General features: G+C 47.2%; 1 protein-coding gene across 1 annotated transcript in view; it reads left to right on the forward strand.

Moving 5' to 3' along the window:
- Positions 1-24912, forward strand: part of LOC124032168 (plexin-A2-like) — a 582788-nt gene that overhangs the window by 528295 nt on the left and 29581 nt on the right. Inside the window, exons 23-26 of the mRNA XM_046344331.1 lie at positions 14041-14107; positions 14249-14395; positions 14715-14874; positions 16225-16328. Coding sequence (XP_046200287.1) covers positions 14041-14107; positions 14249-14395; positions 14715-14874; positions 16225-16328 — 478 coding nt within the window. The remainder of the gene's footprint in view (positions 1-14040; positions 14108-14248; positions 14396-14714; positions 14875-16224; positions 16329-24912) is intronic.

The following is a 24912-nucleotide window of genomic DNA, read 5'->3' on the forward strand; positions in this document are numbered from 1 at the left end:
GTCTGGTAGTAGGGGTCTTTGAATGGGGTCTGGTAGTAAGTGCCAAGTGAAACCGGTTTGAACGGGGTCTGGTAGTAAGTGCCAGGTGAAACCGGTTTGAACGGGGTCTGGTAGTAAGTGCCAGGTGAAACCGGTTTGAACGGGGTCTGGTAGTAGGGGTCTTTGAACGGGGTCTGGTAGTAAGTGGTCCTTCTGTAGCTCAGTTGGTAGAGCATGGCGCTTGTAACGCCAGGGTAGTGGGTTCGATCCCCGGGACCACCCATACGTAGAATGTATGCACACATGACTGTAAGTCGCTTTGGATAAAAGCGTCTGCTAAATGGCATATATTATTATTATTATATAAGTGCCAGGTGCACCGGTTTGAACGGGGTCTGGTAGTAGGGGTCTTTGAACGGGGTCTGGTAGTAAGTGCCAGGTGCACCGGTTTGAACGGAGTCTGGTAGTAGGGGTCTTTGAACGGGGTCTGGTAGTAAGTGCCAGGTGCACCGGTTTGAACGGGGTCTGGTAGTAGGGGTCTTTGAACGGGTCTGGTAGTAAGTGCCAGGTGCACCGGTTTGAACGGAGTCTGGTAGTAGGGGTCTTTGAACGGGGTCTGGTAGTAAGTGCCAGGTGCACCGGTTTGAACGGGGTCTGGTAGTAGGGGTCTTTGAACGGGGTCTGGTAGTAAGTGCCAGGTGCACCGGTTTGAACGGAGTCTGGTAGTAGGGGTCTTTGAACGGGGTCTGGTAGTAAGTGCCAGGTGCACCGGTTTGAACGGGGTCTGGTAGTAGGGGTCTTTGAACGGGGTCTGGTAGTAAGTGCCAGGTGCACCGGTTTGAACGGGGTCTGGTAGTAGGGGTCTTTGAACGGGGTCTGGTAGTAGGGGTCTTTGAACGGGGTCTGGAAGTAAGTGCCAGGTGCACCGGTTTGAACGGGGTCTGGTAGTAAGTGCCAGGTGCACCGGTTTGAACAGGGTATGGTAGTAAGTGCCAGGTGCACCGGTTTGAACAGGGTATGGTAGTAAGTGCCTGGTGCACCGGTTTGAACGGGGTATGGTAGTAAGTGCCAGGTGCACCGGTTTGAACGGGTATGGTAGTAAGTGCCAGGTGCACCGGTTTGAACGGGTCTGGTAGTAAGTGCCAGGTGCACAGGTTTGAACGGGGTATGGTAGTAAGTGCCTGGTGCACGGTTTGAACGGGGTATGGTAGTAAGTGCCAGGTGCACCGGTTTGAACGGGGTATGGTAGTAAGTGCCAGGTGCACCGGTTTGAACGGGTATGGTAGTAAGTGCCAGGTGCACCGGTTTGAACGGGTATGGTAGTAAGTGCCAGGTGCACCGGTTTGAACGGGTATGGTAGTAAGTGCCAGGTGCACCGGTTTGAACGGGGTATGGTAGTAAGTGCCAGGTGCACCGGTTTGAACGGGTATGGTTGTAAGTGCCAGGTGCACCGGTTTGAACGTGGTATGGTAGTAAGTGCCAGGCGCACCGGTTTGAACAGTGTATGGTTGTAAGTGCCAGGTGCACCGGTTTGAACGGGGTATGGTAGTAAGTGCCAGGTGCACTGGTTTGAACAGGGTATGGTAGTAAGTGCCAGGTGCACCGGTTTGAACAGGGTATGGTAGTAAGTGCCAGGTGCACCGGTTTGAACAGGGTATGGTAGTAAGTGCCAGGTATACCAGTTTGAACGGGTATGGTAGTAAGTGCCAGGTGCACCGGTTTGAACGGGGTATGGTAGTAAGTTCCAGGTGCACCGGTTTGAACGGGGTATGGTAGTAAGTGCCAGGTGCACCGGTTTGAACGGGGTCTGGTAGTAAGTGCCAGGTGCACAGGTTTGAACGGGGTCTGGTAGTAAGTGCCTTTGAACGGGGTATGGTAGTAAGTGCCAGGTGCACCGGTTTGAAAGGGGTATGGTAGTAAGTGCCAGGTGCACCGGTTTGAAAGGGGTATGGTAGTAAGTGCCAGGTGCACCGGTTTGAAAGGGGTATGGTAGTAAGTGCCAGGTGCACCGGTTTGAAAGAGGTATGGTAGTAAGTGCCAGGTGCAACGGTTTGAAAGGGGTATGGTAGTAAGTGCCAGGTGCAACGGTTTGAAAGGGGTATGGTAGTAAGTGCCAGGTGCACCGGTTTGTTTCAAGAACTGTAACGCTGCTGTGTTTTTCACGCTCAACAGTTTCCCATGTGTATCAAAAATGGTCCACCACCCAAAGAACATCCAGCCAACTTGACACAAATGTGGGAAGCATTGGAGTCAACATGGTCCCACATCCCTGTCGAATGCTTTCGACACCTTGTAGAGTCCATGCCCTGACGAATTGAGGCTATTCTGAGGGCAAAAGGGGGTGCAACTCAATATTAGGAAGGTTTTCTTAATGTTTTATACACTCAGAAAGTATTCATGCCCCTTGACTTATCCTCATTTGTTGTGTTACAACCTAAATTCAAAATGAATTCAATATTTTTTTTCCTCACCCAATTTCACACAATACCCCATAATGACAAAGTGAAAACATGTTTTTAGAAATTGTTGCACATTTTTTTAGCATGAAATACAGAATTATCGAATTTACATAAGTATTCACGCCCTTGAGTCAATAGTTCGTAGAAGCACCTTTGGCAGTGATTGCAGCTGTGAGTCTTTCTGGGTAAGTCTAAGAGCTTTACACGCCTGGATGGTACAATATTTGCACATTATTATTTTTTTTAATTCTTCAAGCCATTTTCAAGTCTTGCCATATATTTTCATGCCGATTTAAGTCAAAACAGTAACAAGGCCACTCAGGAACATTCAATGTTGTCTTGGTCAGCAACTTGTGTTTTAGGTTATTGTCCTGCTGAAAGGGGAATCTGTCTCCCAGTGTCTGTTGGAAAGCAGCCTGAACCAGGTTTTCCTCTAGGATTATGCATGTGCTTAGCTCTATTCCATTTCTTTTCATTTTAAAAACTCCCTAGTCCTTGCCGATGACAAGCATACCCATAATAACATGATGCAGCCACCACCATGCTTGAAAATATGAAGAGTGGTACTCAGTGATATGTTGTTTGGATTTGTCCCAAACGTTTCACTTTCTATTCAGGAGAAAATGTTCAGGGGCAGAACGATAGATTTTTACCTTGTCAACTCAGGGATTCGATCTTGCAACCTTTCGGTTACTTGTCCAACGCTCTAAACCCTTGAAATTCACTGGCCAACTGAGGGACCTTACAGATAATTGTATGTGTTGGGTACAGAGATTAGGTAGTTATTCAAAAATCATGTTAAACACTATTATTGCACACAGTGAGTCCATGTAACCTATTATGTGACTTGTTAAGCACATTTGTACTCCTGAACTTATTTAGGCTTGCCACATCTAAGAGGCTGGTTGAATACTTATTGACTCAAGACATTTCAGCTTTTCACTTTGTATTAATTTGTAAAAATGTCTAAAGACATAATTCCTCTTTGACATTATGGGCTATTGTGTGTAGGCCAGTGGCACAACATATCGATTGAATACATTTTAAATTCAGGCTGTAAAAACAAAATGTGGAATAAGTCAAGGGAGTTTTTCCTAGCCACCGTGCTTCTACATTTGCATTGCTTGCTCTTTGGGGTTTTAGGCTGGATTTCTGTATAGGACTTTGTGACATCTGCTGATGTAAACATTTGATTGAGTGTGAATACATTTTGAAAGCACTGAATTGTGCTGGAAAAATGTATGTTTGTGCTTTTCTAATCACCGATTTCTGTGTTCATGCAAGTGACTGATTGAACATGACTGGAAAGAAATCTCACTATCAGTATCTGCAATTTAGCAGTACGCCCAGACCCTTGTTTTGAGAACGAAAGATATCTCAGTTTCAATGTCTCAGCTAAGAGAGGAGAAGCCTCGTGAGGTATGTCACATACATGACCCAGTATTGGTCGGTCACATGAATGAAGTCAACGTTAATGATGAATTAATGATGAATGATGAATAAGCTAAATCATGAAACATAACTTGTCTGTATATAAGAGATCTAACGGGACTGCCCTGATAGAGTGTACTTGGTGTAGTGAGTTGGTTAGAACCTCTCCAGCGCGCTGATAATAAAGAATGATTCATTTAAGATTGACTTTGAGTGTCCAAGTGTAGAATTTCAATGACTGCATATTATGGGGAATGTCAACAGAATGGCACAGAGTGTACACACACACACACACACACACACACACACACACACACACACACACACACACACACACACACACACACACACACACACACACACACACACACACACACACACACACCTGTCTTAGGTTATATTATTAGTATAATGGGGGAGGCTTTGTGCTCTCCTGGCTGCCAGAACACTTTATATGCTATTATATTTTCACAGTAGTTCAGTCTGCATTCTAAATTCCAGTCATTAACATCATATTAGAACATGTAACCTGTATAGAACATGTTTCTGATGTGACTAATCCAAATTAAAGAGAGAAAAGGTTCCATGTACGGCCCAGAGATACAGGCAATGGTACATCAACAAGCCTCGCTCATGGCTTTATGTATGAACTATATCCATACTTCTCATGTGTCATGCAGGTGAAAGAGGACCCAAACGCGACTTAACAGAAACAGAGTTTATTAATGTTCAAAACGGAATAACTGAAATCCTCTAGATTTGTAGAGGGGAAAACAACTGGAGAAGCGGCCACAGACTGCAGGTCGCTTCGGGTAGGCGCAGGCCGTAGTCGACTGAGACACCTGCTCACACGCAGCGTCTGAAGAAGGCACAAAACACGACAGGACAGGGTGATACACAATCACGGCAAAAAACACGACAGGACAGGGCGAAACGCAATCACAGCATGGAATACAAAACAAGGAACCGACGGCACAGGAACGGATTACAAAGGAATAAATAGGGAATCTAATCAGGGGAAAAGATCGGGAACAGGTGTGGGAAGACTAAATGATGATTAGGGGAATAGGAACAGCTGGGAGCAGGAACGGAACGACAGAGAGAAGAGAGAGCGAGAGAGTGAGAGAGGGAGGGGGAGAGAGAGGGATAGGAGGGAAAGAACCAAATAAGACCAGCAGAGGGAAACGAATAGCATGGGGAGCACAGGGACAAGACATGATAATAAATGACAAACATGACAGTACCCCCCCCCACTCACCGAGCGCCTCCTGGCGCTCTCGAGGAGGAACACTGGCAGCAACGGAGGAAATCATAGATCAAACGGTCCAGCACGTCCCGAGAAAGAACCCAACTCCTCTCCTCAGGACCGTAACGAAAAACGATAAAAAGGGAAACTAGGGTACTACTCTAAAAAAAAAATGAGAACTAGGGACAGACTGAGACACAGCAAGGGCAGGGACAAGAACAGGAGAGATGCGATGGCAGGGAACAGACTGAGACCCAGCAAGACCAGGAGCAGAAGCAGAAAAAAAATTACCAGACTTCTTCTGCGCGCAGTCTGAACACGCAGCCACGAAACGGCGCGTGTCACGCTCCTGAGTCGGCCACCAAAAGCGCTGGCGAATAGACGCAAGAGTGCCTCGAACACCGGGATGACCAGCTAACTTGGCAGAGTGAGCCCACTGAAGAACAGCCAGACGAGTGGAAACAGGAACGAAAAGAAGGTTACTAGGACAAGCGCGCGGTGACGCAGTGTGCGTGAGTGCTTGCTTAACCTGTCTTTCAATTCCCCAGACTGTCAACCCGACAACACGCCCATAAGGAAGAATCCCCTCGGGATCAGTAGAAGCCACAGAAGAACTAAACAGACGGGATAAGGCATCAGGCTTGGTGTTCTTGCTACCCGGACGGTAAGAAATCACAAACTCGAAACGAGCGAAAAACAACGCCCAACGAGCTTGACGGGCATTAAGTCGTTTGGCAGAACGGATGTACTCAAGGTTCTTATGGTCTGTCCAAACGACAAAAGGAACGGTCGCCCCCTCCAACCACTGTCGCCATTCGCCTAGGGCTAAGCGGATGGCGAGCAGTTCACGGTTACCCACATCATAGTTGCGCTCAGATGGCGACAGGCGATGAGAAAAATAAGCGCACGGATGAACCTTATCGTCAGACTGGAAGCGCTGGGATAGAATGGCTCCCACGCCTACCTCTGAAGCGTCAACCTCGACAATGAATTGTCTAGTGACGTCAGGAGTAACGAGGATAGGAGCGGACGTAAAACGTTCTTTTAGAAGATCAAAAGCTCCCTGGGCGGAACCGGACCACTTAAAACACGTCTTGACAGAAGTAAGAGCTGTGAGAGGGGCAGCAACTTGACCGAAATTACGAATGAAACGCCGATAGAAATTAGCGAAACCTAAAAAGCGCTGCAACTCGACACGTGACCTTGGAACGGGCCAATCACTGACAGCTTGGACCTTAGCGGAATCCATCTGAATGCCTTCAGCGGAAATAACGGAACCGAGAAAAGTAACGGAGGAGACATGAAAAGAGCACTTCTCAGCCTTTACGTAGAGACAATTCTCTAAAAGGCGCTGTAGAACACGTCGAACGTGCTGAACATGAATCTCGAGTGACGGAGAAAAAATCAGGATATCGTCAAGATAGACAAAAACAAAAATGTTCAGCATGTCTCTCAGAACATCATTAACTAATGCCTGAAAAACAGCTGGCGCATTGGCGAGACCGAACGGCAGAACCCGGTACTCAAAATGCCCTAACGGAGTGTTAAACGCCGTTTTCCACTCGTCCCCCTCTCTGATGCGCACGAGATGGTAAGCGTTACGAAGGTCCAACTTAGTAAAGCACCTGGCTCCCTGCAGAATCTCGAAGGCTGATGACATAAGGGGAAGCGGATAACGATTCTTAACCGTTATGTCATTCAGCCCTCGATAATCCACGCAGGGGCGCAGAGTACCGTCCTTCTTCTTAACAAAAAGAACCCCGCCCCGGCCGGAGAAGAAGAAGGCACTATGGTACCGGCGTCAAGAGACACAGACAAATAATCCTCGAGAGCCTTACGTTCGGGAGCCGACAGAGAGTATAGTCTACCTCGAGGAGGCGTGGTCCCTGGAAGGAGATCAATACTACAATCATACGACCGGTGAGGAGGAAGGGAGTTGGCTCGGGACCGACTGAAGACCGTGCGCAGATCATGATATTCCTCCGGCACTCCTGTCAAATCGCCAGGTTCCTCCTGAGAAGTAGGGAGAGAAGAAACGGGAGGGATGGCAGACATTAAACACTTCACATGACAAGAAACGTTCCAGGATAGGATAGAATTACTAGACCAATTAATAGAAGGATTATGACATACTAGCCAGGGATGACCCAACACAACAGGTGTAAACGGTGAACGGAAAATCAAAAAAGAAATAGTCTCACTGTGGTTACCAGATACTGTGAGAGTTAAAGGTAGTGTCTCAAATTTGATACTGGGAAGATGACTACCATCTAAGGCAAACATGGACGTAGGCTTGTCTAACGGTCTGAAAGGAATGTTATGTTTCCGAACCCATGCTTCGTCCATGAAACAACCCTCAGCCCCAGAGTCAATCAAGGCACTGCATGTAGCACCCGAACCGGTCCAGCGTAGATGGACCGACATAGTAGTACAAGATCTAGATGAAGGGACCTGAGTAGTAGCGCCACCAGTAGCCCTCCGCTTACTGATGGGCTCTGGCCTCTTACTGGACATGAATTAACAAAATGTCCAGCAACTCCGCAATAGAGGCACAGGCGGTTGGTGATCCTCCGTTCCCTCTCCTTAGTCGAGATGCGAATCCCTCCCAGCTGCATGGGCTCAGTCTCAAAGCCAGAGGAGGGAGATGGTTGCGATGCGGAGCAGGGAAACACCGTTGATGCGAGCTCTCTTCCACGAGCCCGGTGACGAAGATCTACCCGTCGTTCTATGCGGATGGCGAGAGCAATCAAAGAGTCCACATCTGAAGGAACCTCCCGGGAGAGAATCTCATCCTTAACCACTGCGTGGAGTCCCTCCAGAAAACGAGCGAGCAGCGCCGGCTCGTTCCACTCACTAGAGGCAGCAAGAGTGCGAAACTCAATGGAATAATCCGTTATGGACCGTTCACCTTGGCATAAGGAAGCCAGGGCCCTAGAAGCCTCCCCACCAAAAACTGAACGGTCAAAAACCCGAATCATCTCCTCTTTAAAGTTCTGGAAATCGTTAGAGCAAACAGCCCTTGCCTCCCAGATAGCTGTGCCCCATTCTCGAGCCCGGCCAGTGAGGAGTGAAATGACGTAAGCAACCCGAGCTCTCTCTCTAGAGTATGTGTTGGGTTGGAGAGAGAACACAATCTCACACTGCGTGAGAAAGGAGCGGCACTCCGTGGGCTGCCCGGAGTAGCAAGGTGGGTTATTAACCCTGGGTTCTGGAGGCTCGGCAGGCCAGGGAGTAACAGGTGGCACGAGACGTAGACTCTGGAACTGTCCAGAGAGGTCGGAAACCTGAGCGGCCAGGTTCTCCACGGCATGGCGAGCAGCAGACAATTCCTGCTCGTGTCTGCCGAGCATGGCTCCTTGGATCTTGACGGCAGTGTAAACAGCGTCTGAAGTCGCTGGGTCCATTCCTTGGTCGGTTCCTTCTGTCATGCAGGTGAAAGAGGACCCAAACGCGACTTAACAGAAACAGAGTTTATTAATGTTCAAAACGGAATAACTGAAATCCTCTAGATTTGTAGAGGGGAAAACAACTGGAGAAGCGGCCACAGACTGCAGGTCGCCGGGTAGGCGCAGGCCGTAGTCGACTGAGACACCTGCTCACACGCAGCGTCTGAAGAAGGCACAAAACACGACAGGACAGGGTGATACACAATCACGGCAAAAAACACGACAGGACAGGGCGAAACGCAATCACAGCATGGAATACAAAACAAGGAACCGACGGCACAGGAACGGATTACAAAGGAATAAATAGGGAATCTAATCAGGGGAAAAGATCGGGAACAGGTGTGGGAAGACTAAATGATGATTAGGGGAATAGGAACAGCTGGGAGCAGGAACGGAACGACAGAGAGAAGAGAGAGCGAGAGAGTGAGAGAGGGAGGGGGAGAGAGAGGGATAGGAGGGAAAGAACCAAATAAGACCAGCAGAGGGAAACGAATAGCATGGGGAGCACAGGGACAAGACATGATAATAAATGACAAACATGACATCATGTTGTTTTGAGGATCTTTTTAGATTCTGAGAGTATGCTCTCCACATTAATAGTCTAGAAGTGTAGTTCCCCTCCCTTAGTTGAAGTGTAGTCTGTCTACTCGTGAGAGTCTACAGCACAAACATTAGATGGTTTTTCCCCTAAAAGCTTTCTGGACATGATATCTACGTTTTGACAATCTGTCGACTTTAGATTACTTACCTTCCCATTTTAATTAGTTTATCTAAACAGACAATTGTTTGGTTGTAAGTTTGTTTTATATCGCTCTCTTTCACTCTCTCTTTCTCTGTGTTTCTCTCTTTTTCTCGTTTCTCTTTTTTCTAATTCTCTCCATCTCTTTACCTAGCTTTAATCCTTTCTTTCTTTTTTTTCTCTAGAGACAATCCTTCTGTACTCTATAATGATCATTACCTGGATATGTTGCATTGATCTCTCACTCCGTCCTCAGTCCCACTCTCTTATAGCTTCCTGTTTTCTATCTCTCACTCCGTCCTCAGTCCCACTCTCTTATAGCTTCCTGTTTTCTATCTCTTCCGTCCTCAGTCCCACTCCGTCCTCAGTCCCACTCTCTTATAGCTTCCTGTTTTCTATCTCTCACTCCGTCCTCAGTCCCACTCTCTTATAGCTTCCTGTTTTCTATCTCTCACTCCCTCAGTCCCACTCATAGCTTCCTGTTTTCTATCTCTCTCCGTCCTCAGTCCCACTCTCTTATAGCTTCCTGTTTTCTATCTCTCACTCCGTCCTCAGTCCCACTCTCTTATAGCTTCCTGTTTTCTATCTCTCACTCCGTCCTCAGTCCCACTCTCTTATAGCTTCCTGTTTTCTATCTCTCACTCCGTCCTCAGTCCCACTCTCTTATAGCTTCCTGTTTTCTATCTCTCACTCCGTCCTCAGTCCCACTCTCTTATAGCTTCCTGTTTTCTATCTCTCACTCCGTCCCACAGTCCCACTCTCTCCTCAGTCCCACTATAGCTTCCTGTTTTCTATCTCTCACTCCGTCCTCAGTCCCACTCTCTTATAGCTTCCTGTTTTCTATCTCTCACTCCGTCCTCAGTCCCACTCTCTTATAGCTTCCTGTTTTCTATCTCTCACTCCGTCCTCAGTCCCACTCTCTTATAGCTTCCTGTTTTCTATCTCTCACTCCGTCCTCAGTCCCACTCTCTTATAGCTTCCTGTTTTCTATCTCTCACTCCGTCCTCAGTCCCACTCTCTTATAGCTTCCTGTTTTCTTTATCTTACTCCATTTTTAAATGGAACGACAGAACAGTTTCTATCGCCTTGAGTCTTTTCACTCTTTTTTTTGTCTTCAGCGTTTTTCTAATGACATTCCCGTCCATGCGGAGCGCTGCAGGAATAGAATGGCTTAATACAGAAAGGGAATGTTGTGTTTAGCACTATTCCATTCTGAAGACATTCCACAGCCTACTAATCGGCCCCCCTCAACCTATTTATCAGCATCAAGCCCCAGTCTTAATGCACTGTAGGATAATGAAAATCCTGATGTTCATTAATGGAACTCAATTAAAAGAGCGAGGGAAGTGGAGATGGGAGGATGAGAGATGGGGGAGGAGGTAGGAAACAGAGTGAGGAGTCTCAGTGAACCATTGAAAGGAGCCCCAACATGGCCCAGCACAAAGGCCTTTATTTGACTTTCCTTCTACAGGGACTTGCTGGGCTTATTAAAACCCTTAATAGGTTCTATTAACACAATCCACTGTGAGTCAGAGGAGGGGCAATGAGGGGGAGGGGAGGATACTTCTCTGTGGAGGAGAGAGGGGAGCAATTATGGAGGGTATGTGCATTTTGTCCAAAATACAATATTTGTATGTTTATTCAGCTTCGGTCTGTATTGATTTTGAGGATGAAGACTTTAGTAGAGAGCAGTAGTAGAGATGAGAGACGCAGTAGGTGGATGTACGTGTGTGTGTGAGCTGGTGTGTGTATCAGGGGTTGGAATCAAAATTATTTTCCAATCGTTCTGTTCCCCTATGTGTTTCGTTCTGTTCCCCTATGTGTTTCGTTCTGTTCCCCTATGTGTTTCATTCTGTTCCCCTATGTATTTCATTCTGTTCCCCTATGTGTTTCATTCTGTTCCCCTATGTGTTTTGTTCTGTTCCCCTATGTGTTTCGTTCTGTTCCCCTATGTGTTTCGTTCTGTTCCCCTATGTGTTTCGTTCTGTTCCCCTATGTGTTTCGCTCTGTTCCCCTATGTGTTTCATTCTGTTCCCCTATGTGTTTCGCTCTGTTCCCCTATGTGTTTCGTTCTGTTCCCCTATGTGTTTCGCTCTGTTCCCCTATGTGTTTCGTTCTGTTCCCCTATGTGTTTCGCTCTGTTCCCCTATGTGTTTCGTTCTGTTCCCCTATGTGTTTCGTTCTGTTCCCCTATGTGTTTCGTTCTGTTCCCCTATGTGTTTCGTTCTGTTCCCATATGTGTTTCGTTCTGTTCCCCTATGTGTTTCGTTCTGTTCCCCTATGTGTTTCGTTCTGTTCCCCTATGTGTTTCATTCTGTTCCCCTATGTGTTTCGTTCTGTTCCCCTATGTGTTTCGTTCTGTTCCCCTATGTGTTTCGTTCTGTTCCAGTCCTCCGACCAGCATAATGAAGTTCTGAACCGTTTTCAACCCAAAAAAGTACAGCTTCATATAGTTCCCTTTCCTCCCTTTCCTACATTTTTGAAACTCTTGAAAAACATCATTTTTTACATTGAGCTTATTTATTTACTCCACCAATAATGATAGGACAGCTTGCTATAAAACGGGTAAGCTAGTTGTTTACATGTTTGATTGGTTAATAAGTACAGGTGGGAGATGCGACTGAAATTGTATGGTTGGGAAGAGAGTGACAGAGACGCATGGACATGAGGGGGCTTGAGACGTTGAACATCATGACGTGAGTTGGATTGCATTTAGGCTACTAGCATCATAACTTCACTGAATTACATAATTATAAACTAGACATTAGGGATATTTTTGGAACCAAAAATTATTTCCAATTATTCTCAAGATTTGAAAACAATGGTTTCATTTTGGAACACTAGAGATCATTTTCATTGCCGGTTCTGGTTCTGTTTCTTCCACAAAAATATGTTTGGTTCTGTTCCCTGAACCGGTTCCAACCCCAGGTGTTTATAGAAGAGGGCACAATCATACACTCCTTCGGCTGTCAGTAGTGCCTCTTCCTCTCATCCTGCAGCTGAAATGGGGTGAACAAAACTCCACCTTCCATCAACCTGGTGCATCCCACATCAAATAAGCTGTCACAGAGAGAGAGAGAGCTCCAGCCCATCCTAAATACCTCTCCTTATCCCTGTACACCACTGTTACACGTTACAGCCCCAGCCACCATTTCCCCGCCTGCAGCCCAAAGTAATCACAGTCATTTCCCGCCACATTAAGAGGGTCATTTTCACAACGCCGCACCAAGTAAATTGGCAACAGGCTCCTGTAGCTGAAGGGTGTGGGGTGGTAGCGAGCCGGTGACAGTCACCATATTATAAAGCACAGTGGTTCTCTGAGTACTCAGAAACACACACACATACACACACTCAAGGGTACTTTGATTGGGGACAATATGCTAGTAACATGTCCAGGTGGGAGCTGAGGTAATCACATAGTCACGCTATCAGTTGGACAATAGTCAATTAACTATTTGTGAGGAGAGGAGAAGCGTAGGCGGGTGATGTGGAGAAAGGAGGGAGTCCGAGGAGGAAGATAGTGTGTACTTGTGCTTTCCCTGCACGGTTAGCCCAGCTCTCAGAAGATGAAGCATTGCAGTGTTGGTATTCAGGACTGTTGGTCCTCTGGAGGAGGGAGGGGAGAGAGAGTAACCCTTTCATCTATTTTTTATGCTCGTTAACCACTACTGTCTAGCTGCTTTTTCTTCTCTTTCTCATTCCTCTTCTTTCTACTGTTTTACTTCTCTTTCTCATTCCTCCTCTGTCTACTGTTTTACTTCTCTTTCTCATTCCTCCTCTGTCTACTGTTTTACTTCTCTTTCTCATTCCTCTCTTTCTACTGTTTTACTTCTCTTTCTCATTCCTCCTCTGTCTACTGTTTTACTTCTCTTTCTCATTCCTCCTCTTTCTACTGTTTTACTTCTCTTTCTCATTCCTCCTCTGTCTACTGTTTTACTTCTCTTTCTCATTCCTCCTCTTTCTACTGTTTTACTTCTCTTTCTCATTCCTCCTCTTTCTACTGTTTTACTTCTCTTTCTCATTCCTCCTCTTTCTACTGTTTTACTTCTCTTTCTCATTCCTCCTCTTTCTACTGTTTTACTTCTCTTTCTCATTCCTCCTCTTTCTACTGTTTTACTTCTCTTTCTCATTCCTCCTCTTTCTACTGTTTTACTTCTCTTTCTCATTCCTCCTCTTTCTACTGTTTTACTTCTCTTTCTCATTCCTCCTCTGTCTACTGTTTTACTTCTCTTTCTCATTCCTCCTCTTTCTATTCTGTTTTACTTCTCTTTCTCATTCCTCCTCTGTCTACTGTTTTACTTCTCTTTCTCATTCCTCCTCTTTCTACTGTTTTACTTCTCTTTTCATTCCTCCTCTGTCTACTGTTTTACTTCTCTTTCTCATTCCTCCTCTTTTTACTACTGTTTTACTTCTCTTTCTCATTCCTCCTCTTTCTACTGTTTTACTTCTCTTTCTCATTCCTCCTCTGTCTACTGTTTTACTTCTCTTTCTCATTCCTCCTCTGTCTACTGTTTTACTTCTCTTTCTCATTCCTCCTCTTTCTACTGTTTTACTTCTCTTTCTCATTCCTCCTCTTTCTACTGTTTTACTTCTCTTTCTCATTCCTCCTCTTTCTACTGTTTTACTTCTCTTTCTCATTCCTCCTCTTTCTACTGTTTTACTTCTTCTAATGGTTTTGGAGCTATTTGGGAAAGGTACATTAGCATAAAATAATCCACATAATGTTCCCTCTTTCTTCAGAACGGAGTCCGTTGCAGAGAAGATGCTCACCAACTGGTTCGCTTTCCTTCTTCACAGGTTCCTCAAAGTGAGTCTAATGCAACCCCCAGTTCACCAGTTTTATTAAACCAGGGTTTTATAAGAAGCGGCAGTTGAAATACATTTTATATCCTTAATCGATATGTGTTTTCTCTCTGTCTCTCTCCCTCGCCTCTCTCTCTCTCTCCAGGAGTGTTCTGGTGAACCTCTGTTCATGCTGTACTGTGCCATCAAGCAGCAGATGGAGAAGGGGCCTATAGACGCCATCACAGGAGAGGCGCGCTACTCCCTCAGTGAGGACAAGCTCATCAGACAGCAGATAGAGTACAAAACACTGGTCAGTACCACTCAGGCAATCACACACACACACACACACACACACACACACACACACACACACACACACACACACACACACACACACACACACACACACACACACACACACACACACACACACACACACACACACACACACACACACACACACACACACACACACACACACACACACACACACACACACACACACACACACTGATATACAGACAGACAGATGGACACACACACAGATTCTACTGACTCTACATACACTATACCCCCCCCCCCCCCACCACACACACAGGCACACCCTTACCTCCTATCCTCTCCTGTAGATCCTGAACTGTGTGAACCCGGACAATGAGAACAGTCCTGAGATCCCAGTGAAGGTGCTGAACTGTGACACCATCACCCAGGTCAAGGAGAAGATACTGGACGCCTGCTATAAGAACATGCCCTACTCACAGAGGCCCCGCGCTGTCGACATGGACCTGGGTAGGATAGGCACACACACAATACACATAAACACACAAACAAAGGTGCTTACCCACACACAAACACACACACACAAAGGGGATGACATACACACACACACACACACACCTTCCCAAGTCTGACAGACAGGCCTCCCCCCACACACACACACAGGTCTGCTGCCCACTCCACCCCAGAGCCAACACTGCCTCTTTCACCTCTCCTCCTCCCCCTCCGCCTCCTCCTCCTCTTCCTCCTCCTCTTCTCATGTGCTCTCCCTTCACACCAATGAGAGATAAACAATAACCTCAAGTCAGAAGAGGTAATCACCAGCAACAACCACAGGGGATAACCTCTCTGTCCATATCACTATCACCTAGGTAACACTAGGGTGTGTGGCAGTGGTCTCCAGGCACAAAGTAATGCATTCCAGTCAACAGAGTAGAAAAATCAATGATCACCACCTGGTGCCTGACAAGGTCCACCATTTCCACATCAACAACCTTATTATCGTTTCATTATCAGACGAAAATCGGTCAATGTGCCCATCTACTCCCCACCCTCCTCTTTCCCGCTCATTCGAGTCATTTTTCTGGAAAGGATTCTCTCTCTTAGACCTTCTCCTCCGGCGTGCGTTTTTCCCACCATGCGACACAAGTATCACTGACACCAATTACGCTGGTGAGGCTGAGTGCCAACTACGCCGGTTAGGCTGAGTGTGTATACAAATTGAAATTGTTTGTGTGTAATGTTTAATTAAAATGGCCGTCAATCCGGGCGGGCGCCGTCTCTCTGGTCTCCTAACCTAGTGGAGAACACATAGTGCTCTCTGTGTGGCAGTGTGACTGACGCAGCATCTATTCTCTCTGGTCTCCTAACCTAGTGGAGAACACATAGTGCTCTCTGTGTGGCAGTGTGACTGACACAGCATCTCTTCTCTCTGGTCTCCTAACCTAGTGGACGTCTGTGTGCCTCTCCTCTCCTCAGTGACACCAAGGCAAATGAAGACGCAGTCAGAGAATAGCTTAATCGTTTTGGACTCATCTTGCTTGAAGAAGTAATGACTATTATAGCAGTCTTGGCAACACCCTTAGAGACAAACAGATAGAATTGTCAATCTCTTTAAACAGTAGAACAGTGTTGTTCAGTAATTTGAATTGGTTATACTGTCGGTAACAGCTCACACCACATAAAAAAAGGCATTACTGTAAGATGCAAAGGCTCCAATAGTGAACGGATAACACAGACTAGAGAATGTGTGTATGTTCTTGTGCACACTATGTGTGTGTGTTTGTGCACGTGCATAGGTGTGTGTGATTGTGTTTGTGGCAGTGTGACTGACACAGCATCTCTTCTCTCTGGTCCCGTCAGAGTGGCGTCAGGGGCGGATGGCCCGCGTGGTGCTGCAGGACGAGGACATCACCACCAAGATAGAGAACGACTGGAAGAGACTCAACACACTCATGCACTACCAGGTAGGGTTATGCCATCTACATCAAGCATATATTACAGTTTATTATGGTACAGTATCTATGTATGTCTCTCTTCTCTACAGCAGAATATGAAAATTCAATATATATTCGTTTATAGGAGTAAAATGACCCAAGCCCACTAAAGTTTACTGAAGAGGAAATGTAATGTTCAGATGTTGAATCCTCCTCCCACAGACCTCCTCCTCATTATAATTCACTAGTCTGGTTTGATCTGCATAACTCACATAGAGTGGAGGGCAATTATTCTGCAGGTGGTGGCCGGATAGAGAGAGAGAGAGGGGTGGGGGGGGGGGGGGTCGAGAGAGGGAGAAAGAGAGAGGGAGGGGGGAGCAGACCCCTGGAGAAATACAGCTCAGTATTCTCTCTCTCTCTCTCTCTCTCTCTCTCTCTCTCTCTCTCTCTCTCTCTCTCTCTCTCTCTCTCTCTCTCTCTCTCTCTCTCTCTCTCTCTCTCTCTCTCTCTCTCTCTCCTCTCCCTCCACCTCTCTCTCCCTCCCTCCACCTCTCTCTCATTCCTTCTCTCTCTCTCATTCCCTTCTCTCTCTCTATCCCCTCCACCTCTCTCTCTCTCTCTCTCTCTCTCTCTCTCTCTCTCTCTCTCTCTCTCTCTCTCTCTCTCTCTCTCTCTCTCTCTCTCTCTCTCTCTCTGTCCTTCCAACTCTCTATCTGTTTCTCTCTCTCACCCTCCACCCCCCTCTCTCTCCTTCCAACTCTCTCATTCCCTTCTCTTTCTCTCTCCTTCCAACTCTCTCTCTGTTTCTCTCTCTCACCCTCCACCTCTTTCTCTCTCCTTCCAACTCTCTCATTCCCTTCTCGCTCTCTGTCTTTCTCTCTCTCCCTCCATCTCTTTCTCTTTCCATCATTCTCACTCCTCTGAGGCCCTCTACTACTGCTATCTATATTTCATCTGCCTCTGCTCAGGGACGAGGCTGTCCTTTACCTGTTACCATGGCAATTAGCCCTGCCTCAACCTTGCTGAACTTCTCTCCACATCTCAGAGGGTCCAACTTTACCTGCAGTTCCCCGCCATCTTAATGTCTAAAAGAGAGAGAGAGAGGAGAGAGAGAGAGAGGAGAGAGAGAGTGAGAGAGGGACAGAAAGGGAGAGAGAGAGAGAGAGAAAGGGAGAAAGAGAGAGAGACGGGAGAAAGAGTGAGAGAGGGACAGAAAGGGAGAGAGAGAGAGAGTGGTGAGTGAGAGAGAGGAGAGAGAGAGAGACGGGAGAAAGAGTGAGAGAGGGACAGAAAGGGAGAGAGAGAGAGTGGGAGAGTGGGAGAGTGAGTGAGTGAGCGAGTGAGTGAGTGAGTGACAGAGTGAGTGAGTGAGTGAGAGAAAGGGAGAGAGAGAGAGAGAGAGAGTGAGAGAAAGGGAGAGAGAGAGAGAGAGAGAGAGAGAGAGAGAGAGAGAGAGAGAGAGAGAGAGGCGGGAGAAAGAGTGAGAGAGGGACAGAAAGGGAGAGAGAGAGAAAGGAGAGAGAGAGAGAGAGAGAGACGGGAGAAAGAGTGAGAGAGGGACAGAGAGAGAGTGGTGAGTGAGAGAGAGGAGAGAGAGAGAGACGGGAGAAAGAGTGAGAGAGGGACAGAAAGGGAGAGAGAGAGAGTGGGAGAGTGGGAGAGTGAGTGAGTGAGCGAGTGAGTGAGCGAGTGAGTGAGTGAGTGACAGAAAGGGAGAGAGAGAGAGAGAGAGAGAGAGAGAGAGAGAGAGAGAGAGAGAGAGAGAGAGAGAGAGAGAGAGAGAGAGAGGAACAGAAAGGGAGAGAGAGAGAGAGGGACAGAAAGGGAGAGCGAGAGTGGTGAGTGAGAGAGAGAGAGTGGTGAGTGAGAGAGAGGAGATAGAGAGAGAGACGGGAGAAAGAGTAAGCAAGGGACAGAAAGGGAGAGAGAGAGAGAGAGTGGTGAGTGAGAGAGAGAGAGAGACGGGGGAGAGGGACAGAGAGAGAGAGTGGTGAGTGAGAGAGAGGAGAGAGAGAGAGACAGGAGAAAGAGTGAGAGAGGGACAGAAAGGGAGAGAGAGAGAGTGGGGAGAGTGGGAGAGTGGGAGAGTGAGTGACAGAGAGAGAGAGAGAGAGAGTGAGTGAGTGAGTGAGTGAGTGAGTGAGTGAGTGAGTGAGTGAGTGAGTGAGTGGGAGAGTGAGTGACAGAGAGAGAGAGAGAGAGAGTGAGTGAGTGAGAGAGTGAGTGGGACAGAAAGAGTGTAAGCAAGGGACAGAAAGGGAGAGAGAGAGAGAGAGAGGTGAGTGAGAGAGAGAGAGAGGGAGAAAGAGTGAGAGAGAGACAGAAAGGGAGAATCTTCTACAGAATCCTATTATATATTACAGATAAAGCTTAGAATAGATGACAGTTATAGAACAAATACTGAAAAACCTCATGTAGTGAGCTGAGTATGTACTTATTAACTTAAAACATTCTGTAAGTCCCTTATTAACTGCAAATAAACACCAATTCACTGTCATAGTTTTGAGCAAATGATAGTGAATACACTTGATTTCTCTCACACATTGAGACAGTAAAAGCTAAAGTTCCATGACATGAACAGTGGTGTGTTAGAGAGAAACAGACGGATTACAGAACACAACGAACAGAGAGAGAGAGGACAGAGAGAGAGAGTCTGTGATCAACTCCCAAGTTCAGAGCTGGGATAGATAGCTGGAGGGGGACAGAGGGAGAGAGAGGGACAGAAAGGGAGAGAGAGAGGGACAGAAAGGGAGAGAGAGAGAGAGAGAGAGAGAGAGAGGGACAGAAAGGGAGAGAGAGAGAGAGGGACAGAAAGGGAGAGAGAGAGAGAGGGACAGAAAGGGAGAGAGAGAGAGAGAGGGACAGAAAGGGAGAGAGAGAGAGAGAGAGGGACAGAAAGGGAGAGAGAGAGAGAGAGAGAGAGGGACAGAAAGGGAGAGAGAGAGAGAGGGACAGAAAGGGAGTGAGAGAGAGAGAGGGACAGAAAGGGAGAGAGAGAGAGAGAGGGACAGAAAGGGAGAGAGAGGGACAGAAAGGGAGAGAGAGGGACAGAAAGGGAGAGAGAGGGACAGAGAGAGAGAGAGAGGGACAGAAAGGGAGAGAGAGAGAGAGAGAGCAGTCTTCTCCAGAGCACATGAGTCTTTCAGCAGTACAGAGGGTCAGCAGGCTCCCATTACTCAGACAGGGAGACCATCTGCCCAGAGCTCCCGACTGTAGCTTGTAGAACCCTGCAGCCAGGCTGAGGTGTGTGTGTGTGTGTGTGTGTGAGACTGAGGACCAGGACTGGTCGTCAGGGAGGATGTCTCTCTGTCTCTCTCTCCCCCGCTACCTCCCCCTTTCAGCAGTCACAACCTCTCTCTCTCTAACCCTGAGCTCCGGTGCTCTCCGAGTCACACTGAGAATGTCTGAGTCTCTGGGGTAGCCTGTAATCCTTCATGGGAAAAGTGCAATATGTTCACTTCCATCTCTCTGTTGTTGTTCTGTTGCTTTGTGTCACTCTCTGTTTCCTTCATTAGCCATGGGAGATGCTGCAGGGCACAACAACACACACACATGCATTTATAGAGACAAGAAAGTACGGGGGAAGAGCGTAGATGTTGAGGTGAGGAGAGGTGAGGTGAAGAGAGAAGAGGTGAGGAGGTGAGGTGAAGAGAGGAGAGGTGAGGAGAGAAGAGGTGAAGAGAGAGGAGGTGAGAAGAGGAGAGGTGAGAAGAGATGAGGTGAAGAGAGAAGAGGAGAGATGAGGAGAGGTGAGGAGAGAAGATAAGAGATGAGGAGAGGAGAGAAGGAGAGAAGAGGTGCGGAGAGAAGATGTGAGGAGAGAAGATGTGAGGAGAGAAGAGGTGAGGAGAGAAGAGGTGAGAAGAGAGAAGAGAGATGGAGAGAAGAGATGAGGAGAGAAGAGGTGAGGAGAGGTGAGGTGAGGAGAGGTGAGGAGAGGAGAGGTGAGGAGAGGAGAGGAGAGGTGAGGAGAGGAGAGATGAAGAGAGAAGAGATGAGGAGAGATGAGGAGAGAAGAGGTGAGGAGAGGTGAGGAGAGGAGAGGTGAGGAGAGGAGAGGTGAGGAGAGGAGAGGTGAGGAGAGGAGAAGAGAGATGGAGAGGAGAGAAGAGATGAGGAGAGGTGAGGAGAGGAGAGGTGAGGAGAGGAGAGGTGAGGAGAGGAGAGGTGAGGAGAGGAGAGATGAAGAGAGAAGAGATGAGGAGAGATGAGGAGAGAAGAGGTGAGGAGAGATGAGGTGAGGAGAGGAGAGGAGAAGAGGTGAGAGGGAGAGATGAGGATGAGGTGAGGAGGAGAGGTGAGGAGAGAAGAGGTGAGGAGAGGAGAGATGAGGTGAGGAGAGGAGAGGAGGAGAGAAGAGGTGAGGAGAGGAGAGATGAGGTGAGGTGAGGAGAGGTGAGGAGAGAAGAGGTGAGGAGAGGAGAGATGAGGTGAGGTGAGGAGAGGAGAGGAGAGGAGAGGAGAGAAGAGGTGAGGAGAGGAGAGGAGAGATGAGAGGTGAGGAGAGGTGAGGAGAGAAGAGGTGAGGAGAGAAGAGGTGAGGAGAGGTGAGGAGAGGAGAGGTGAGGAGAGGAGAGGAGAGGTGAGGAGAGGAGAGGTGAGGAGAGGAGAAGAGAGATGGAGAGGAGAGAAGAGATGAGGAGAGGTGAGGAGAGGAGAGATGAGGAGAGGAGAGGTGAGGAGAGGAGACACACACACACACACACATATTGACGGCCAGAGCAGAGGAGATAATAGGTTGATGAGATAGGAGCCTGGCTGATTGGTGATTTTAATCTCTCCGTTGATTGGTCTTCCTCCTTGTCAAAGCCCAGCTCTTACTCTCACTATCTCCTAACCTTGAACCTCTTCCTCCCTCTCCTTCTCTATATTCATCAGCCCAGCTCTTACTCTCACTATCTCCTAACCTTGAACCTCTTCCTCCCTCTCCTTCTCTATATTCATCAGCCCAGCTCTTACTCTCACTATCTCCTAACCTTGAACCTCTTCCTCCCATCTCCTTCTCTATATTCATCAGCCCAGCTCTTACTCTCACTATCTCCTAACCTTGAACCTCTTCCTCCCTCTCCTTCTCTATATTCATCAGCCCAGCTCTTACTCTCACTATCTCCTAACCTTGAACCTCTTCCTCACTCTCCTTCTCTATATATTCATCAGCCCAGCTCTTAACTCTCACTATCTCCTAACCTTGAAACCTCTTCCTCCCTCTCCTTCTCTATATTCATCAGCCCAGCTCTTACTCTCACTATCTCCTAACCTTGAACCTCTTCCTCCCTCTCCTTCTCTATATTCATCAGCCCAGCTCTTACTCTCACTATCTCCTAACCTTGAACCTCTTCCTCCCTCTCCTTCTCTATATTCATCAGCCCAGCTCTTACTCTCACTATCTCCTAACCTTGAACTCTCCCTCCCTCTCCTTCTCTATATTCATCAACCCAGCTCTTACTCTCTCTCCCTTTGTATCCCCCTCTTCTTCTCTCTTTTCATCAGCCTACTTACCTTGGTTGTATCTCTCGCCTGCTCTGCCTAAATGGGTGGCTTTGGCCAGGGGTACAGCTAGAAATGGCTCCATGAAAGGCCTTGTCCCTATCCTCCTGCAGTGTAGTTGGCTGAACTAGGCCAAGACATTATTTGTCATGCAGGTGAATGAGGGCCCAAAAGCGACTTGGCGAAAACAGAGTTTTTAATCCAGTAAAGTTACTTTTCAAACAAAAGGCATAATACTACTCGTAATGACGAGAACAGACTGGAGACTTGATCAAGAACTGCAGGTTGCCTCGGGAAGGCACTTGAACCTAGCAGACTCAGACACCTGCTCACCACGCAGCATCTGAGGGAAACACGACACGACAGGGCAATACATAGACACAGCACGGTGAATAATAGACAAGGATCCGACAGGGCAGGAACGGAAAACAAGGAGAGAAATAGGGACTCTAATCAGGGAAAAGAATAAGGAACAGGTGTGGGAAGACTAAATGATTGATTAGGGGAATAGGAACAGCTGGGAGCAGGAACGGAACGATAGAGAGAAGAGAGAGAGGAAGGGAGAGAGAAAAAGGGGAACGAACCTAAAAAGACCAGCAGGGGGAAAATGAACAGAGGAAAAAGCAAAATGACAAGACAATCTAAGACAAAACATGACATTATTGGAGCCCTGTCACTGTGCCTCCATTCTGACCTTGTGTTGTCCTACTGATGTTGTGTTGTGGAGGAACCGACATGACTTCACCAGGAGCTCCAGTTTCACACTTCCACGACAGATAACCTGCACTGGGACGTTTGGGGATATTTTAGACAAACCCAGACAGACACAACAGATAGTTGGATATATGATGATTTCCTACAATTTTTATATATCTTTCCGTCAATCTGATTCTCTGTGGCGGCTCATCCCTTGTTATCATCTGAACAAACAATGCCCCACAGGCAGACTTTGAGTTTTAAAATATGTTCCAACAGAAAAAGAAATCTAGATCGACATTTTGGCAAGCATAGTGAAGAGAGTGTTCCTCTCATTTCCACAGATTCCTTTGAGCCAAGACAGTTGGTATTGGGTCTAATGACTGGCGTCTGGTATTGCAGCAGGTTGAGTGACATTTTCAGTAGAAATTAACACAGTGGGACTGGACCCTCAACACACAATGTGTCTCTTTCGTAGTATGCTCTGAGAGACTATTTTGTTTGATAAAAACACTGTTTAGATCATTTGAGTTTCACGTAATATACTAATAACTATTTAATCTTAATAATCTTACGTCTATATTAAAGACCTATCAGTTAGGTAGGTTTGTGTGACCAAGCTACAGCCCAGTACAATCTGTGGTAGATAGTCATCCTAAACTGGGCTTCCAAGGGATCAGGTGGCCTGGGGATCAGGAGATGAGAGATAGAGGTGGGGGGGGGGGGCTGTTTGATGGAGGTCTTATCACTGTGTAGTACTGGCCCCTTATCACACCTGCAGGGCACTATCATGCTCACCTCACCCCCTTCTCTGCCTCACACTGTGGATTAGCCCTGAAGGATGGAGGGCAGAGAGAGGGAGGTAGAGAGTCAATGTCCAATCCCTGCCAGAAAGAGAGAGCGTGGGAAGAAACGGTAATGGGGCCTTCCAAGGTGTCACTACTGTCAGAGCTTGTAGGAGTGAGAGAGACCAGAGGCTTTAGACAAAATGGAGAAGGTTAGGATGGAGAGGGGGAGAGGATAGATTAGGGTTGAGAGGAAGAAGAGTGAGTTCTTCACAATCCAGAGCTGGCGGAAAGAGGTTTCCAAAGAGCATTTTTAATTTCCCGCTAAGAGGGCAGACGGTGTGGCATCAATTTCTGAGAAGAATCATCCTTAAGCCTCTGTCCTTTCAAGTGTCTCTCCAGTGTGGCTATTAGAGTGGACCCTGTCTGCTGGAGCTGTAGCCAGCTGTGGCCTCTACCCCAACCCTGGCTGTGACCCCAACTAATGGCCGAGTAGAGATTAGTCAGGGAGGGGGGTGGAGAAGAGAGATGAATAGAGAGAGGGGGAAAATAGAGGAGGGGAGAGACACCCCTATAGGTGCATCGTGGGGCCACTTTATTAGCAGTTGAGTAATGGGAGGAGAGGAGAAGGGGAGGAAAGAAGAGGAGAAGAGTAGAGAGAAGGACAGAGTGGAGGCGACCCAGCCAAAGAATTGTAGAGGCTAAAAGTCAGGAGGGGTCAGAGGAAAGGAGCTTATTTCTCTCCTCCTATTATGACATGAAAATACATATTTTTCTTTCTTTAAATAGAATCTAAGGTTTTCTTTGAGCCTGTGGCTGCTTGGTGCTTTCACCCCGTTGGATGTTTGTCCTTCTTGTTCTCCCACTTCTCTCAAACTCAAATCCATCCACTGGACTGGCTACAAATGCCAGAGAAGGCTTCAGATAGGAACAATGGTGTATTTATGTGGCATTCTTGGTCCATTCAGTTTGAAAGAGTGCACACAAACACACCTTCACAACTATGATTAGCAGTGCACTGTAGAGGAAATGTACAGCAAATGAAAGTTGCTTTGTTTAGAACACTAACTTTTATGGCCGTTACTTGGTGAGACTGAACACAGAGACAGTGGTGCCTCTTCCAAGACAAAACACTGAGGTAGTAAGAGAGCCCAGGTTGAAATGATTCTCTTCTGGAGTAGAGCAGACCCATCATCCTCCTATATCATCCTACCATATCTCACATCATCCTACCATATCTTACATCACCCTACCATTTCTCACATCATTCTACCATATCCCACATTATCCTACCATATATCACATTATCCTCCCATACCTCAGATCATCCTCCCATGCCTTACATTTTTCTCCCATACCTCACATTATCCTCCCATACCTCACATCATCCTCCCATACCTCAAATTCTACTCCCATACCTCACATTATCCTCCCATACCTCACATCATCCTCCCATGCATTCCTCCCATACCTCAAATCCTCCCATACCTCACATCATCCTCCCATACCTCAAATTCTACTCCCATACCTCACATTATCCTCCCATACCTCACATCATCCTCCCATGCCTTACATTCTTCTCCCATACCTCACATTATCCTCCCATACCTCACATCATCCTCCAATGCCTTACATTCTTCTCCCAT

Source organism: Oncorhynchus gorbuscha, linkage group LG03, assembly GCF_021184085.1.
Source record: "Oncorhynchus gorbuscha isolate QuinsamMale2020 ecotype Even-year linkage group LG03, OgorEven_v1.0, whole genome shotgun sequence".
NCBI classification, from domain to species: domain Eukaryota; kingdom Metazoa; phylum Chordata; class Actinopteri; order Salmoniformes; family Salmonidae; genus Oncorhynchus; species Oncorhynchus gorbuscha.